At 39.1% G+C, this 17,060-nt stretch overlaps 1 protein-coding gene and 1 pseudogene across 1 annotated transcript in view; one reads left to right on the plus strand and one right to left on the minus strand.

Moving 5' to 3' along the window:
- Positions 1 to 17,060, plus strand: part of EIF3H (eukaryotic translation initiation factor 3 subunit H) — a 79,816-nt gene that overhangs the window by 5,327 nt on the left and 57,429 nt on the right. The window contains exon 2 of the mRNA XM_060775805.2: positions 9,787 to 9,943. Within this exon, the coding sequence (XP_060631788.1) occupies positions 9,787 to 9,943 (157 nt within the window). The remainder of the gene's footprint in view (positions 1 to 9,786; positions 9,944 to 17,060) is intronic.
- LOC132772683 (translocation protein SEC63 homolog pseudogene) lies at positions 2,089 to 6,237 on the minus strand (annotated as a pseudogene).

Below are 17,060 nucleotides of genomic sequence, written 5' to 3' on the forward strand. Positions count from 1 at the left end.
GTCCTCATCTGGATACATTCCAGCTTGTCAATATCCCTTTTGAATTGTGGTGCCAGACACAGTATTCTGGTGAGTTCTATCCAAAGCAGAATAGAGGAGCACCATGATTTCCCTTGATCTATACCAATGGTTTCCGACCTTTGGTTCTTCTGGAGTTTTGAACTTCAGCTCCCACAATTCCTAACAATTACCTAACTGATAAGCTGCCTGGGATTTCTGGGAGTCAAAGTCCAAAACACTTGGGGGGACAAAAGTTGGGAATCACTGATCTAGACACTATATTCGTTTTGATTTAGCCCAAAATCCCATTGGTTATTTTAGCTGCTGTATCACATTATTGGCTCCTGTTCAACTTGATGTCTACCATGAATCGAATATCTCTTTCACATGTTCTATTGTTGAGCCATCTGTCACCTGTGCACCTGTGCATTTCATTTTTTTCTGCCTAAGTGTCATATCTTATATTTATCCTTGTTGAAATTCATTTTATTTAAGGTTTTGGCCCAGCTCCCTAATTTGTTCAGGTCATTTAGCTATCTGCAAACTTGATAAGCGTGCACTCTAAATCTTCATCTAAATCATTAATAAAGAGGTTGAACAGTACAGGACCTAAGCTAGATTCCCCTGGCACCTCACTAGTCACTTATTTTTAGGATGAAAAGGAACTATTGGTTAGCACCCTTTGGTTGCTCAACCAATTAGAAATCCATCCAACAGTAGTATTATCTAACCCACATTTTACTAGTTTGTTTGCAAGAAGATAATGGGAAATTTGTCAGAGACCTTACTGAAATCAAGCGATGTTATATCCAAACATTTCTTGCATCTTATTGTTTATTCGTTCAGTTGCTTTCGACTCTTCGTGACCTCATGGACCAGCCCACACCAGAGCTGTCACCACCCCCAGCTCCTTCAAAGTCAGGCCAGTCACTTCAAGGATACCATCTATCCATTAAGCCCTTGGTCAGCCCCTCTTCCTTTTTTTCCATTTTCTCCAGCATCATTGTTTTCTCATTATGTGGCCAAAGTACTTCATCTTTGCCTCTAATATCCTTCCCTCAAGTGAGCAGTTGGGCTTTATTTCCTGGAGTATGGACTGGTTTTATCTTCTTGCGGTCCAATGTGCTCTCAGAATTTTCCTCCAGCACCACAGTTCAATAGTCTCTATCTTCCTTCTTGCCGCTACCAAGCTTTTAACTATTGAAAGAAGAGATAAGATTAGTCTGGCCAGACTAAACTCATCTCTTCTTTCAATAGTTAAAAGCTTGGTAGCTGCAAGAAATGGTGTGAAGGTAGCATAGCTTGATTTCAGAATTCAAAAATTGAACACTTTAAAACTGACACTGAATTAGGAATAAATGAAGGATGAAAAATGTGTTGATGTTTTTGGACTGTAGCTCCCATTAGCGCTATCAGTATAGGCAATGGAAGTTATAGTATAATGAGAGACAATGGAAGTTATTGCAAATTCATCATCCTTGGAATAGATCATATCCAAAATGCATTGGTGTCTACCTGGGTGGCACACTTTGCCATCACCATGTGCCCACATAATAATTATGGTACATTACTGCAAACAAAGGTTGTGTTGGTAACATGAAACAGCAAGAAAGATCTGGCACTCTTCCCACTATATTAACCTAGCATCGTGTTGAGACGTTTAAATGTAGTTTGTATGCCATACTGCAAGGCTAAAGGTTGAAATTTTGCTTAAAATAAAGCTCTTCCTATTTGGAGAGAAAATTGAGAGTTCTTTATGCTGTTGTGGATTAACAGTTTGGGTCCTCATTCTTTTGTTTTGTTTTGAATCAGATAATCTGTTGCATTGCCTAGCTAGTGAGGTTAATGAAATGTGATATTTGGTGCAGTTTATTGGCTGTTGCTTTTGGACACATTGTATAATGTATTTCTATTTACATTCACAAATCCCCTTGGTGATATCGTTCTCTCAGAGAGGCTCTTGTAGCAGCTAATCCTTTAATTGTCAACACCTCTATTACCAGATCATGGTCTATATTTTCTAGGAGATGAAAGCTGTCACTTAGCATAAGGAACTTGGGACTAGTGTCTTTTCTGTACTTTATTTGTCTAATGAGAGCTTATTTCTGAAAGATACAGAATTAGAAGTAGAAAAGAGAGTTTTTCACAAAATTTGAGTTTCTCAAGCCCTCACCTATTCATATTACAATCTGTGATGTGTTGGCATGTAGGAGGAAAAATCAAGGCACAGAATTACTCATCAGAAGAAGAAGGGACATAGCATTTGATCTCCCTCTAGCCTTCTTCATAAATGTTTTTGGCTTCCTTCTGGTTGGAGCAGGGACAACAGTTTGGATTTCTTATGAACCATTCTTCTCTCTTTTGTTGACAACGCTGAATCTTAATTCTGAGGGCTCAGTTCTGAAAGTATGGCCTCTCACAACATAATGTGGTATGACACTTATTGCCAAAATGTCACTCATTTTAAAGCTGGTTTTTGACTTATCAAGGAGTAACTTTTGTCATTTAATTAGACAAGTGAGATCAGAGATATATAGATTAATGTTAATAATAATGATGAAGAATTTGATGAAGTGAGATAATTTTAAAAAGCAGCATAACTTTACCATCTTTGAGAATACTCCCGAGCCTATTTGTCTTCTTGCAATGATTTAAGTCATGTAAACAGAAATCCTGAATGCTGGGGTTATGACTTGTTTGTGGAATGAGATTCAATACTTCACAAATGCCTTTAAGGTGGCAGGATTTCTTTGCAAGGCAGGTACATGGTGGAGCTTGCTGCTACCTATGTTGCTGCCCTACACCATTTTATAGGGACTTGTAGACCTCATTACATATTTGACGTCTGTTTCAGTCTCTCAAAAGCTTTCATTTTCTATTAAAAATAGCATACGGCTGCAGCACAGGTGACACCAAATAATCAATTAATAGTCAAATCCTCAAAAGTTAAACCTACCAATGTGGTGGGCTCACTAGTTGCATCTCTTGTTTTTATATTCCTCTTAGTCCATTCTCTTCTGAAGGATAGATATATGTAGAAATACTTCCTCTCACTCACCCTCTTTTCCTGCAGGCTCTTTCATCTAAATTCAAAGTGACAGTAGAAAATTTGCTCAAACCCATGTGAAAAATGGCTTGTTGAATGACGATGAGGTTAACTGCTATTGCACTTGGCTGTCATCTTGAAATATCCACACAGGCAACCGCTGGGAACTCAAGCTGAAGAATAATGCTTTTATGCAGAGTTGGCAGTAGTAGGCATTTCATGAGTACAGTAGCAATTTGAATGCTGCATTCCATTAGTATAAGGGATTGTACAGCACAATGTATAGCTGGCAATATTGTTCCTGACTCTTTGTTAGTCAGTAGTAGCTCTCAGCTTTCCACAAACCTATATAATGATATATTTAGGAATGTGCTTGCTATGAAACAGCAAGGCCATGGCTATACAAGGGTAGGTGGCTTCTCATCTTATCATTTATTTAATTTTGTTGTGATTGTTTCGGTTGTATTGGTAAGTGATTATTTAACCATGTAGAATACCCATCTTTTCTGTGTCCTTCCACAAAAGTATCATTGTTTCTTGGATTATATAGGTGACAAGTGTAATAGCTATAGCATATGAACTAGTAAATTTTAGTTCAGTACTTTGTTTACTCTAGAACTGGGGTAAAGTATATGAGACTCAGTTTACTGTATGCAATCTGAGGCTGATACTGTGTAACACGATTGTTGTTCCTGGGTTATAAATATCATTTCCTAATTGATTCTATCATAAAAACATGGAAACAGTTTATGAAACCACAAAAATGTTGTTATCTGCACTTTGAAAGGTTAAAAATAGCATATTTTCATTGAGAAAAAATAAAAAACCACAAAAACAAAGTTTCTGGAGTATAACAGCTACTTTAAAAGTAAGTACCACACAATTAAACAGAAAATAATACTTTCATACGAGGAACAGAAAGCCTTTCAAATTTTGTTACATAGTGTAATAGGTTCCTCTCATGACAGGGCTAGAAATTGTGTAGCAAAATTTAATTTTATATTTGAAGTGCTTTCTGAAATCAGGTAGGCCTAGTGTTACTCCACACATTTGGTAAATCCACATGTGGAGAAGGATCAATGTCCTGCTCCTGGAGCCTGTCACTGGTTGCACTCCACTGCCGCCACATTGCTGCAATCTGGGAACAAACTGTGCCATTGAATGTTGGTGGCACACCAGGAAAAGGGCTTTAAACCAAGCAGGAAGCGTTTTCAGAAGACTTGAAATGTGCACTCCTGCAGTATGCCTTCCTCTTCTATGGAATAAGAGCTAGTTTTGTGTTTGCACATCTCTTTGCACTGTCAGTTAATCTTGGAAATGAAAGTGGATCCTTCCCCACAGAGAGCTTTCTTGGATGTATTAGCCTACTCCCATGCTGTGTGAAACCTGCAGAGATGTTACGTTGCATGAGAGAACTTTGACAGTTGTTTCCTAGCTGCAGCATTTGCCCTAGTTGGATGCTCCTTATGTTCTTCAACTTCAGTGGGAGATTAATCCTTCCTTATGGGATGGCTAGTCTTGTCTCAAAAACTTAGAATAAGGGTATGGGACCACCAAAAGGAATGCCAAGCTATCATTTAAAAATGATTTTATTGCTTTTGCTTGGTCACTGCATTCTGATGGTACTTATTGCTCATCTGCCTTTAGACTCATAGAACTGAATCTAAAAGCACACAATTTAAAAATGTTGCTATGTGGAAGTCAATCAGGAGTTTCCATGGCAATACATGTCTCTTGTAAAATGGGCAATACAGAGTTTTTCATACTAACCCCGCAAATTAGGTCAGCTATGTTCAGTGTCATTTATTAGAATCTTAAATAGCCACCTATGCCTCTTCTGATGCAGACTGCCTCAGGACTTACCTGCCAGAGGTTATGCTGGTATAACATTAAGGCTGCAGATGTCCTTTAAAATATGCTTCAGGCCTTCTACCTATGTACCTAGTCCTTGACAGATCAATAAGACTTCAGCGCTGCTTACACAAGATTAATAGCATCTGTTGTAAAGGTAAAAAGCCCAGTAGCTTTGTTTCCGCAGTCCTAGGCACTTACAAAGGAAGCGTAAAAGTGATTGATAGCAAGGTGGCTTTATGAATGTAAAAATGCCATGCCACTGTCATGTTACATGTTAGATAGTTCATGATCAGGGACTTGTAAATACAAATTATTTTTCTATTGGGCAGTACAAAGAGGAAGTATTTCTTTCCTTTACCTCTCCTGCCCTCTTTCCATTGATGTTTTGAATTTTGTAGATAGCTGCTAAAGCTATTTAAAAAAGCCAGATAGAAAGTGGCTCAATGAGAGGCTTACATTTAATTGATAATCACATGCTAGAGTAGATCTATTAAATAATTTCCTATTAATTCCATGGCTGTATTCTTGCTGGCACTTGTTTTCAGACTGTCGGTCTGTGCTGTAATCTATTTCTCCACTCTGCACTCCGGACAACTAGGATATATCTGGATCGATTTAGACCCAACAGCAGCTCATAATGGGCCTTTGGGAAATTTGTTTTGAAGTTGTTTTTTTTAAGGAGGAATGAGTCTAGAAGGAATTGGGAACTGCAGAAATGAGGTGCAGGAGTCCTATGGGGTTTTGAACCACTGGTCTGTAGACTGAATTTAAGTTTACTGATTAATTTCTGATCTACAATCCAAGCTGGCAATGCAATCCCAAAGCTTGTAGCCCATCAGGATTGCCAAATTCTTCCCGTTTTTTTCGAGATTCATTATTAGTTAAAGCTGCATGAGCCTATGCAATCTCATAAACATAACTTCATGTCCTCCTTTATTAGGATGGCATTTCAGTGACAGCAAACAGCATTGTCTTTTAATTTCTGCCACACTTGCTCCTGGGTCTAAATTTAGTACTTCATATGGGTTGTATTCTTGATATTCTCTGTCTGTTTTGGAAACTTTGTAGGCAAGAAAGAATAAGAATGCCCATCTAGCAAGCAGAATTGCCTTCTTTATAGTAGGAATTATATTCTGCTGGGGTTTTAACAACCATAATTGATACCATAGGCATCTTCCATATACTTTTCTCAAATTTTTCAAGCAAATTTGCTTGGTGTGCTGGCACCGCAGCCACAGGTAGTAGGTGATGGGGATGATGATTAGGGCCACAAAGCTGGTGAGGAAGTAGAAGAAGGTGTTGCCACTATGGTCGTACTGGAACTGCTGCCCCACCATGGTCACTGCTGCCTGCACACCTCAGTTCCACACGCCTCGCCCCGTCCACTTCTCTCTGCACACACGCATCTCCTCGAGACTCTCCTGTCATTTCACAAAAGCAAAGTGGTTGCTATTTATTTATTGGATTTATACTTTCTCCTGGAATGGGATTGTCTTCCCAGCATGGCACCAGCTCCAGGAATCGCTTCTCCACTGTTTGAAGCCAGTTCATATTGCCCTGAACTCTTTCTTTTGAGCTGCTACTGGAGGCTTTGCTCCTTCAAGTTAAAGTATCTGGTGTGGCCTGTGAACCAGGGATAGAACACACATCTGTTGGGAGTGCTTTGAATGTGATTTTCCTGCTTCTTGGCAGAGGGTTGGACTGGTTGACCTACAAGGTCTCCTTCAACTCCATGATTCTATTGTGTTGTGAGACATGTTTTTCTTGAGACCCTTAAGTTCTCAGGCAGAAGGGACTACCATATACACTTATGTATAAGTTGACCTTGTGATAGACAAGAGCCACTTTTGGAGCCAAAATTAGGGATTTTGATGTTACCCAAGGATAAATCAAGGATCATGCCATGGAGAAAGGTAAGGGCAACTCTATGAGTACTGGTCATCTCTTATCACTGCTGCCATTTTGCAGCCTAGGCATTCAAAAAGGGCAGAAGTGCATTGTGATAGAGAAAGTAGGGAATGGGGGGTTCAGGGCTTCTTTTGGGTTCTCCAGGATAGACTGTTTGATTTTTATTGGTTTACTCAGAGAAGAGGATGGCTCCTAAAAACAAACAAGCAAAAAACAAAAAACAAAAGAGTTAAGGAGCAATGCATACATTCACCCATAAATAAGTTAGCCCAGATTTATGGGGTCAGTGTTTTGACTAAACTTACACATAAATACGTGTATTAATTTTCTTTCAGCAAATCAGTCATGTTACTGATTGCTAGCACTGTGCGAAAGGTGCAGATGAAAAGCCTTCAATCCCTTCAGATCTCGGACACCAGCTTCTTTCCTTTTGTCTCTTTTCTGCTTCTACTTTGTTTGCAGGTGACTTACATATTTATTCAGAATAATGGTGATACTCGATTGCACCCTTTGTTTTAAATGAGATTGCAAATCGAAGGCAGATCTTGTTACAGTAGAAAGAAGTTGACTTTTGTCATATTTACTGGTTCCGTTCAATAGAACATGACAACCTAGCCCTTGGGCTGTATTGAATTTAGGTGCCAAGATTTGCGATATCTGCATCATTTCCTGGGAATGCATCGGTGCATCTTATAATGGGGCTGCATATCTATTGCGTATTTCAATTAACGAAGGGGGTGCCAAGGTATTTGAGCAGAAGGTTAATCCTAATATAAATTTCCTTAATGAAACCTTCTCTTCTGCTTGGTAATTAGTTCAGCTTGAGCAGAAATTTGACTCTGGGTCCTCTTGATTATTTCAGAAGCACTCTGCATTTGATTACCTTTTGCTCTTTTTTCTGAGTCTAGTAGGCCCTAAACTTTGCTTAGTTGACATGTTATGCTCGTTTTCACATTTAGGCCATGATCCAAAGAACACCTTGTTCCATTTCTTCCTATCTGTAGAAGTTTTAATTAAGTTGAGTGTTTTAGAAGGTAGGAGAGAGGTGATTACTTTGAGCACAGAAAGACTAAAGAAAGACCTTTAACATGCTCTTTAATTTGGAAACAAGAGCAAGTAGTCCTCCGGGTCAACTCCCAGAATTCCTTACCATTGGACAAGCTGGCTAGGGTTTCTGGGAGTTGGAGTCCAAAACACCTGGAGGGCCACAGGTTTTGCAGGTCTGGGGTAGAGCCTTCTCTGCTGAATCAGCAGACGAAGTGATAACAACCTATGTAGGTTGCCACAATGGCCAGGATACTTTTGCACACTAAAACCTTGTATTCCCATTGTGCCTATTCCTAGAACTGCTTGTTCCAGGTACTTACACATGCCTTGGTTATATCTCGTTTGGAAGACTATAATGTAACTTTGAAGAATTCTTGGAAATTTTAATTGTTACCAAAAAACGCAGCTAAGAGTGTTAACTGGGACTGACTAAAGGGAACATATAACACCCATGCTTCTATAGCACCACTGGTTGCTGGTATGTTTTCAGGCACAGTTCAAAGCGCTGATTATGACTATAAAGCCCTATATGATTTAGGTCCCAGCTACCTGTCAGACCGTACCACCTGATATGAGCCTTCACAGCACCTGAGATCCACAGGAGATGTCTCTTTATCAGACTCACCACCATCACAAGGTTGGTTGCTGGGAATATGAGAGAGGGCCCTTTCTCAATGACTGCCCTACTTTAAAACTTCCTCCTTGCTGTATTTCTTGAGCTAGGTGAAGGTTGTTTTATTTAGTCAAACATTTAACAAAAGGCTGTGAAGGCTGTCTCTGTTTAAATTGTATAAATTACATTGTATGCTATTTACTGTCCTGTGAAAAAGGTGGGGAATAAATATAGACCGTTACCATTATCATCCAGCAAAAAAGATGGTGTAGAAAGCTAATAATCATCAACCCTCTGTTGTAATAGCGGAATGTGTATCCTGAGCATGATGCAAAACGGACAACATTTGCACGTAAGAAGGGAGGTATCAAACATACTTGGAGGAGTTCCATAGTTTTCAAAAGCACAAGGTCTATTTAGGAGTACCCATTTTGAAGACTGTGTTCTGTGATCATACCATGTGGGATGACTATTGGAGAATGGAATACGAGAGAGGAGGAGGAAGCTTGGATTGGTGTGTGCTGACTGGAACCCTTAACAGAAGCATGCCACATTTCCAACACTCACACTTAAAAAAAACAACCACTTTTGTATATTGCGGACCTCCCATTGCACGAGTTCCTAGAAGGTCTTTGCTACTTGCAGACAACAAGAGGTCCTATGTGAACACTGTAGTTGGTTTGTAGCTTTTTATTTATTTACATTTCTTGAAATCTCTGCTTTCCACAAAATATCCTGAGGCTGGGTTAGAATGGAAGTAATCATTAAAATAAAGCAGTGTAGAACACATTAAAACAGCTAATTAACAAGAGTGAAGTAGCAGAGTGTCTTGTTGTCAATTAACCAAAAGTTTAAGGAGACCCAAACAAATTTCACACAATGCTTAAAGTAAATGGGTAACAAATATTTAATTTGGAGACAATGTTCTATGATCTCTTGTTCTCAAAACTCCCAATTAGCAGGTCTATGACCTGTTGCCATTTTGAGAACAACTACAGAGGAAAATGGAATTATTTGGGAGTAGTGCAGGGTTCTATGGAGTGTGGGGATTGTGTTAGGAGTATAAGGTTTTTTCATGCATTTGGGGTGCTTTCAGTGTGATTTGGGGCAGAAACTGGTGTAGAATGGGGCAATCAGAATTGCCCCTAAATCATGTTGGAATTTTAAAGGAGTTTGGGGGGGGGGGGGTGATTGAGGGGCTGATAGGGGCTTCTGAGGCCAAAGAAGTGGTGTCCGGGGGCATCATTTGTTCCATAGATCACATTCAGCTCATCTCTGTTATAAATGACACCAAACTAATCAAAGGGTTTCATTTCAGGTTGTACTGAAGATCATCAAACATTATCAAGAAGAAGGTCAAGGCAATGAAGTGGTTCAAGGTGTCCTGCTGGGTCTGGTGGTAGATGACAGGCTTGAAATCACCAACTGCTTTCCCTTCCCTCAACATACAGAGGATGATGCTGATTTTGATGAAGGTAACCATTCATGGTAACTCTGCAGAGTTCCGCTTGGATTTATGATTATTGTTATGCATAAAAACACTGTGCGTTGATGTCTGTAGATGAGACAGGAAAGAGTCTTAAATGTTTCATAGTTCACTTTAGACAAAAATATTAAAACACTACCGTATAGAAGACTGACACAAATGTAACACATGGAAGAATTAAAATTATTTTGCCCAAAATCAGAATGATATCAAATTAGGTATGAGATGAGCTTTTCGGGAGAGTACTGCTCTCAAGTGAAATAGGATGGGGAATGTCAATTCTTGGTGTCAAATTCAGGTCTTGTTAAGATCGTCTCAAATTATGTGGAATTTGGGTTTTTCTCCTGTGTTCCCCTCATGTGCAGATGAGCCTGCTGTTCTTATTGAGCTTTACTAATGGCCAGGCTGGCAGGGCTAATGAGAACTGCAGTTCACCAAGATCTTGAAAGCCACTGGTTCTTCATCTGTATTTTAGATTATTTCACATCTGCTTCTTTGTCTCATGACATATGACTTTTGAGGATGAATGACATAGTCTCATGGGTGGCACAATAAATGTTGTTCTTTTTTAAAAAAAAATTATTTTTAGCCTGCATTCCAACTTGTAAGCTTGTCAACGAAGATCCTGAAGAGAGAGAATGGCTGAAGTTCTGAAGAATACAAATTGTGTGCAAGGGACTCATTTAGCAATGGAATTCTTTTGTTTGTGTGTGGCACTTGGAGTACCCTTCAGAAGAGGAGAGATGTGATTTTGTGTTTAAATGGAGATTAATCTTAGTGCAGCTGAGGGACTTTTTACTCCATTTGATCATATTTTTAGGAACTATGTTGTCAGAACTAATATCTTTGAGAAATGAATCATCTACAGAACTAAATCAGCCGACTGTACTCTAGCATTGCGATCTGAGTTACCAGGCCAATCTTGGCCCGATTATTGAGGGAATACTTAGTTTCAGAGCTTCTAAAAACCCTTAATAGAAACCAAAATTGAGAGCTTTTTTTCACCTGAAGAGATCCTTCCTTTCTCTCCCTTTCTGTGGAGAGACCACAACCAAGTGGAAAGCTCTTGCTGTTTTTATCCTTATCTTCAGATCTTACCCTAGTTGTGTGGTAACTAGTTGTGCGACATCCTGGTAAATGGTATTTCTCAGCTGGAAAAATGGAAAGCATAATTCCTGATCAGTTCCTATCAGCTCTATTTTACTTAGTGCCTTGTTTTCTGTCATTCTGCTGTAAAAGTTCCTCTCTTATGAGCACCCACTGCTAAATGTGCCCTTTCTTCACAGCCAGGGGCTGGGAATAGAACTCCTTGTTTTTCTGTGTCAGATGTTATTTTAACCTGCTGCTGCTCAATCTTGGTGCATTCTCTGTTGTACATCCTGCCAGTCTTTATATTAACCATGTTGTTGACTGAAGCCTAGAGGAGCTGCTTCATTTTAGACAGAATGATATGGTGCTCTCAAGACAGCTGAATTTCTTACCTAATATTTCATTTTGAGAGGATTTTTGGAGAGGTGTTTGGTAGAGTAGGTCTGAACCTCTTTCTCCAAGGACAAACAGAATCATGAGAGAGTAGAAGACTAGAATGAATTCAGTCAAATTAATTATCAGTGTCCTCAGTTTCTTCAATTCTCATTCATTCCCCATGGATTTTCATCTATAGATATGCAACCCAACCTTGAATAGGGATTATCTACAGTGGTGGAGCATGTGCATAATGCAGTGTGTTTTGATAGAACCGGGGCAATTTGTTGAAGAGCAGTGATCAACAGTGAATCATACCAGTTTTATGTTGCCACCAACTGTTTTACAGGCAAGAAAATAGCTTATTTAATTTACCAGCATTCTAGCAAATGCACTTGCTTGCTGTTCCTCAAAGACAAAACAAAACAGAGAAAGACAGATTCTTGGTGAAGGGTGGCAACTGGATGAATTCAAAGGAATTTGCATTTAGCTGGTGTTCAGACCAATGAAGCTACAAATTAAATTAATACCACCACTAATACCATGCCATTAGTCGAAGCCTGATTTTAGTATCTGCTCCAGAACTCTCATAGTGTAATGATTTCAGGGCCTCAATCTTAAGCCAGCTAAGACTGGTGGGTCTGTCATAATGAAGCAGAGCCTCAGGGGCACAAAAACAATGGTTTAATTCATCAAAGTGTTGAGCAAAATACATCAATGAAGTGTAAGGCAAAGATGTGGTTAGCTCACATCTCTTCATCTGGACAAAACTGTGATGAATCAAGTTCTACTTCAGTGGGCTGGCTTTCTTGACTGGAGTACGGCTGAATCCCTCCTTTCAGCATGAGAGCCTAGAATCTTAATTAAAAGTAGTTTCTTTTTTTCTGGAAGGGACAGCTATTTCTCCAGGCAGAAGAGGGATGATCACCCTATCTTAACAAAGGAACAATTTCCCAGGCATTTTAAGGTGAAAATCTTATCTATCCCTGTAGCATGAGCTGACCTTGTAGTCTGCTAGAGAAGCCACAAATGCTGAAAGCCACTTTATTAGTATTTATTACAGACCTCCTTGATTAACTAGTAAATGGCCAGTTCCTATGTTATGCGTCCTTTACACATATAGAACAAATGTATAGGGAGAATGTGAGAGTTACCACTTCTCACCAGCTCTTCTCTAAAGTCTAGATACCTATTACTGTTTTGTTTTTGTTTATGCAGCCTTAAGACGGTGTGTTTTTCTTTCTAAACTAATATAAACACAGATTGACATGCATTAAAAATCTTTCCAGATAGAGATAATGGAGTTTCAGCAACAATAGATGTCCAAGTGCGTTGTTTGGTAGAACAGTCTGCCCCACCAGGGTGTATGCATGCACTACCATTTAGACAGAAGGGAAATCCAACAGAACTCTACTAGCACACTGTTTTCCTCTCCACACATTACCAAGAGGCATAGTGGAATTATTTTAGTATGTGGCAGCAAGAATTGCTGCCTTATGGCATCTTGAAGACCAACAAGTCTTATTTGGCCTAAGGTGGTTGTAGATGCCAACCCACTTCTAATGACACCTGATGAAATGGGCTGGAGCCCATTAAAACTTGTGCCAAATAAAACTTGTTAGCCTTCATGGTGCCACAAGAATCCTTTTAAAAAACAAAACAAAACTGTACATTGTATTTGGCCCAAGAATGTCCAACCATTCCCTCAACATTTGTGTGTGTGTCTACAAAACTATCTAGAGGAGTTCATAACATGCTGTAGATATAATACCAGTATTGCCTAGTATCCTGCCCCAATGAGCTGTCACTGTGGCTCAAGCAAAAGTGAGGCTAAATAGCTTACTAGCCAGGCATTTGTTTAATAGAATACATGCTCCACAAGAGTGATTTTTGAAACTTGCATTTCTTTTTGGTACACAGCTGTGACACCTTGGTGATCTAGGAGGCTTAAATGGTTGCAAAACAGGGATCTGCTGGAACTACATGTACAGAAATCAGGCTTTCCCAACCTTTTGCTCTCCAGTTATATTGAAATGCATCACTCCCTTCTGAGGACCTTATCTTCCTCGTTGTACTACTAAAATCCTTTAAAGCAGTGGTTCTCAACCTGTGCGTCCCCAGATGTTTTGGCCTACAACTCCCAGAAATCCCAACCAGTTTACCAACTGTTAGGATATCTGGGAGTTGAAGGCTAAAACATCTGGGGACCCACAGGTTGAGAAACACTGCTTTAAAGGATACCTGTCTAATGGTGAACTTCAGTATCTCCTTTCAAATACCACCAGGCGGAATTAATCCTTTGTGTGTTCTTGTTGCCTGAAATAATTTTCAATTGGGTATTAATAAAATGCTGGATTAAAAATAATGTTTCTTCACAGCGATAATGGTAAAAGGTTTATTCTGTTTTTTTAAAATCAAAAATAGGTGGTTATTTTATTTTTCCATTAGGGGGCACTGTTACCCAGCTTAATAAAAATCTGTTTTTGTATATAAGTAAGTGTGTGTGCGTGTATGCGTTTGTGTGTGTTACCCGTAAAAATAGGCTTGCAAATAAGGGAAGCTGTTTCCATTTGTTGAGGTTCAAAGACAGTTTTACACAGCCAAATTCTGCAAGTACAAAGTGCATTGAGTCAAATGCAAAACCGATAATGTACTGCCTGTCTTGTTCATTCAGATGCTTTAAAACCAGGTATTTCAATAAACCCTACAGATAAGTATGTGTGTATTTCAGATTTTCATATTCAGCACCTCCACAGCTCCCAGCAACATTTCGTTTTTTTGAAAAAGATATGCGGCGTCATTGCACTGACAAATTTTGGGTGTGAAAACATCAGGTCACATAGCAGTTTTTATGGATATAGGGGAAGAGTCACAGGTCTAATTTCCAACCTGGGCATTAGTCATACTGTCAGCTTTCCTAAAGCATCATGTTTCATTTACTTCATATACTTGTGTATACATCAACCTCATTTAGAATTTAAGACTTTGTGGCCAAAGTTATGGATTTCAATATGGCCCATGGATCAGTTGAGTGCAATTTAATTGAGAGAGCAGAGTGCCTGTGCCGTTTCAGTGGTCAGCCACCCCTGGATGCCACTGCTGACATTTACCTGTAGGTTCTTCCAGAATGGAATCCTTTATCACCTTACTCAAAGGAATAGATGGTTTCTTTTTTTTTCTTTCTATAAGAGTTAAAGAACAGTACTTCCATTGATCTGTGAATAACTTAATACAGGTCTTTGGGTCAATATTTTTACTAAAATTTTGAGACTTATACATGAGTATATACAATATTCTATTTTTAACTAATCTGTTTCAGAGAAATACATTTTGATGTTGCTTTTATGTAATTAGGTAACTTAGAAGGAGATATCTTTTGTTCTGGTAATTTACACTATAGGAAGTAGGGAAATTGTACTTGTTCAGTTTACCAGGTAGCTCTTTCTATCTGAATTTTAGCTAGTTTTATTTGCTTTTAATGGAAAGAGCCAGCTCTGAAAGAACCTTAAACACCCTCAGCATACCAGCGGTTTTCATATTTTTAGACTGAGCTGGAAATGTGCCTCAAATTAACATCATTTTTTATTTTCCGCATCTCTCTGCATTTTGCAAAATTTCATTCTGTATCTTGTGTGGATATATGACAGGTACTTAGAGCTAATATTGTTAGCTGTAAGGATGTCACTTTGTACAATGAAGAAATTTTAAATGAATCCAGGGAAAGTATGTAACGATTTTATAAGTGACGTGGGAATTTTTTTTGTTTGCAATTCAAATGTTAATTAAAAAATGGCTTGTGAGAGCCATGATCCAGAGAACTGGAATTAGATCAAATGATGTTTCATACCTGTGTGTGGGTATATTTCAGTCAATGAAATAATGTTTTACTGGTATTTACATTCTAGCAGAATATACTACCTGAGGAAGAAATGCCATAGAAAGAATAGGAATAGGTATTTATACCACACACAGAAATGAGCAGCTCATCATGCTCCAGAAAGCATTTTATTTAAAGCTAACATGTAAACGTGAAATGAAACTATCATGTCAGATAAGCCTTGCATAAGTAAACAAAAACTGCTGCTGTTTAATTTGCTTGTTGTAGGCAAGTACCCAGATTAAAGTAGCATTGAATTCTGCTCTTTCCCATTTTCAGCCGTGTTTATTGCATTGTTTACTACAGCCATATTGCTGCAAGCTGATATTGAACGCTTGTGTTTCTCCAGCCCCCTTTCTTCTGGGATGCTTCTAAAAACATCCCATTAGACTGCTTTATAAAAAGAAGCCTTGTTGGCCAAGTCTCTGTTAACAGAGGTATGGCTATACAGTAGCCACTTATCCGACATAAAGGGGCCACAGAATGTTGGATAAATGAAAATGTCAGATAATACGGAGTCTCCTACTGTTACCCCTCTGACGCGGCACCTACAATACTAATATCAAGGACTTGGGGCTAGAGCGGCCCAGCAGGAAGTGCCCCAGATGCGGAAAGAGGAGAGTGGAAATCACAGAGGGAAGGAGGGGGGATGCTTCCGCTTCCAGTCCTGCCTCTTTTCCTCATTTCCTCCCTCCTCCTCCTATCTGTCTTGCCTTTTTCACTGATTGGGAATGGAGAGAGAGAGAGTTGAGGAGCGCTCCTTTAATTGAAGGGGAAATGTTGGCGGAAAAGGGGCCATTTGGCAAGAGCTTTGGATAAGACGGAACGTTGGATGAACTAAGGTCGGATAAGCAAGACTCTACTGTATTTTGTGGGGCTATTTATTCTTTCTCCTAGTTTCCAAGCCACATGGCAAAGTGTTTCTAAGACCAAGAGAGCCAGAACAAATTTGGTGTGGCATAAAGGTAACTGGGCCTACATAAGCCACTGGATACCTATAAAGTATCTCTCTGAAGTATGGCACTCGCCTGCCATTCTTTTCTTTTATGAGGCTGTTGAGCACAGAAAAATAACATATTATCTGATTTGGAGAAGGAAGGAAAAGAGAGGAAAAAAGGAATGAGGTAGAATCTTATCCAGTTTTTATTGTAGTGTGAGCTTTTGTGGATATAAACCCACTTGTCTGATTTGTGACTCTTCTTTGAAGAGATCCATCATTTGTAATGATTTGTGGCATTTGTTTTAGGCAAAAGCAACAAAGCCTTTGGTCCATCTGCTTAAAGAAAGGCTCCGAAAATTGTCACAAAAAGTTACCTCTTCACTCCCATCCCCTTAGATCTCTGGTATCCTTTGTTTGATTCCATTACAGTAGATGCTTGTTTTCATCTAAAAATAGCCTGCAGGTCTTGCCTTAGGAGCGTACTTGTCCAAACTAAGTTAAATTCCTACCCATTAGTCATAATTATATGACATACAGGCCTGTGGTGTACTCTACCGTTTATTTTTTCATTTTATTTTTTGCATTTCATGGCTTACAAGACAAACAGCTGTTTAAGAATCTTTTCATTTCCTGTGGCCTAAAATGTTAACACAAAACATCATCACCTTTCGGTGGCTACGGTTCTCTGGAAAAAAATAATGTGTCATTAATCTTCCATATTTTTTTTAAAACCCACATCTTTCCTAAATTGATAGAATGAATCTCTGGAGGAAAGAGTACGGCTGCAGGGAATTTCACAGGCTTTAAAAATTATGTAGGTCCACA

Source organism: Anolis sagrei, chromosome 4 (assembly GCF_037176765.1).
Source record: "Anolis sagrei isolate rAnoSag1 chromosome 4, rAnoSag1.mat, whole genome shotgun sequence".
Lineage (NCBI taxonomy): Eukaryota > Metazoa > Chordata > Lepidosauria > Squamata > Dactyloidae > Anolis > Anolis sagrei.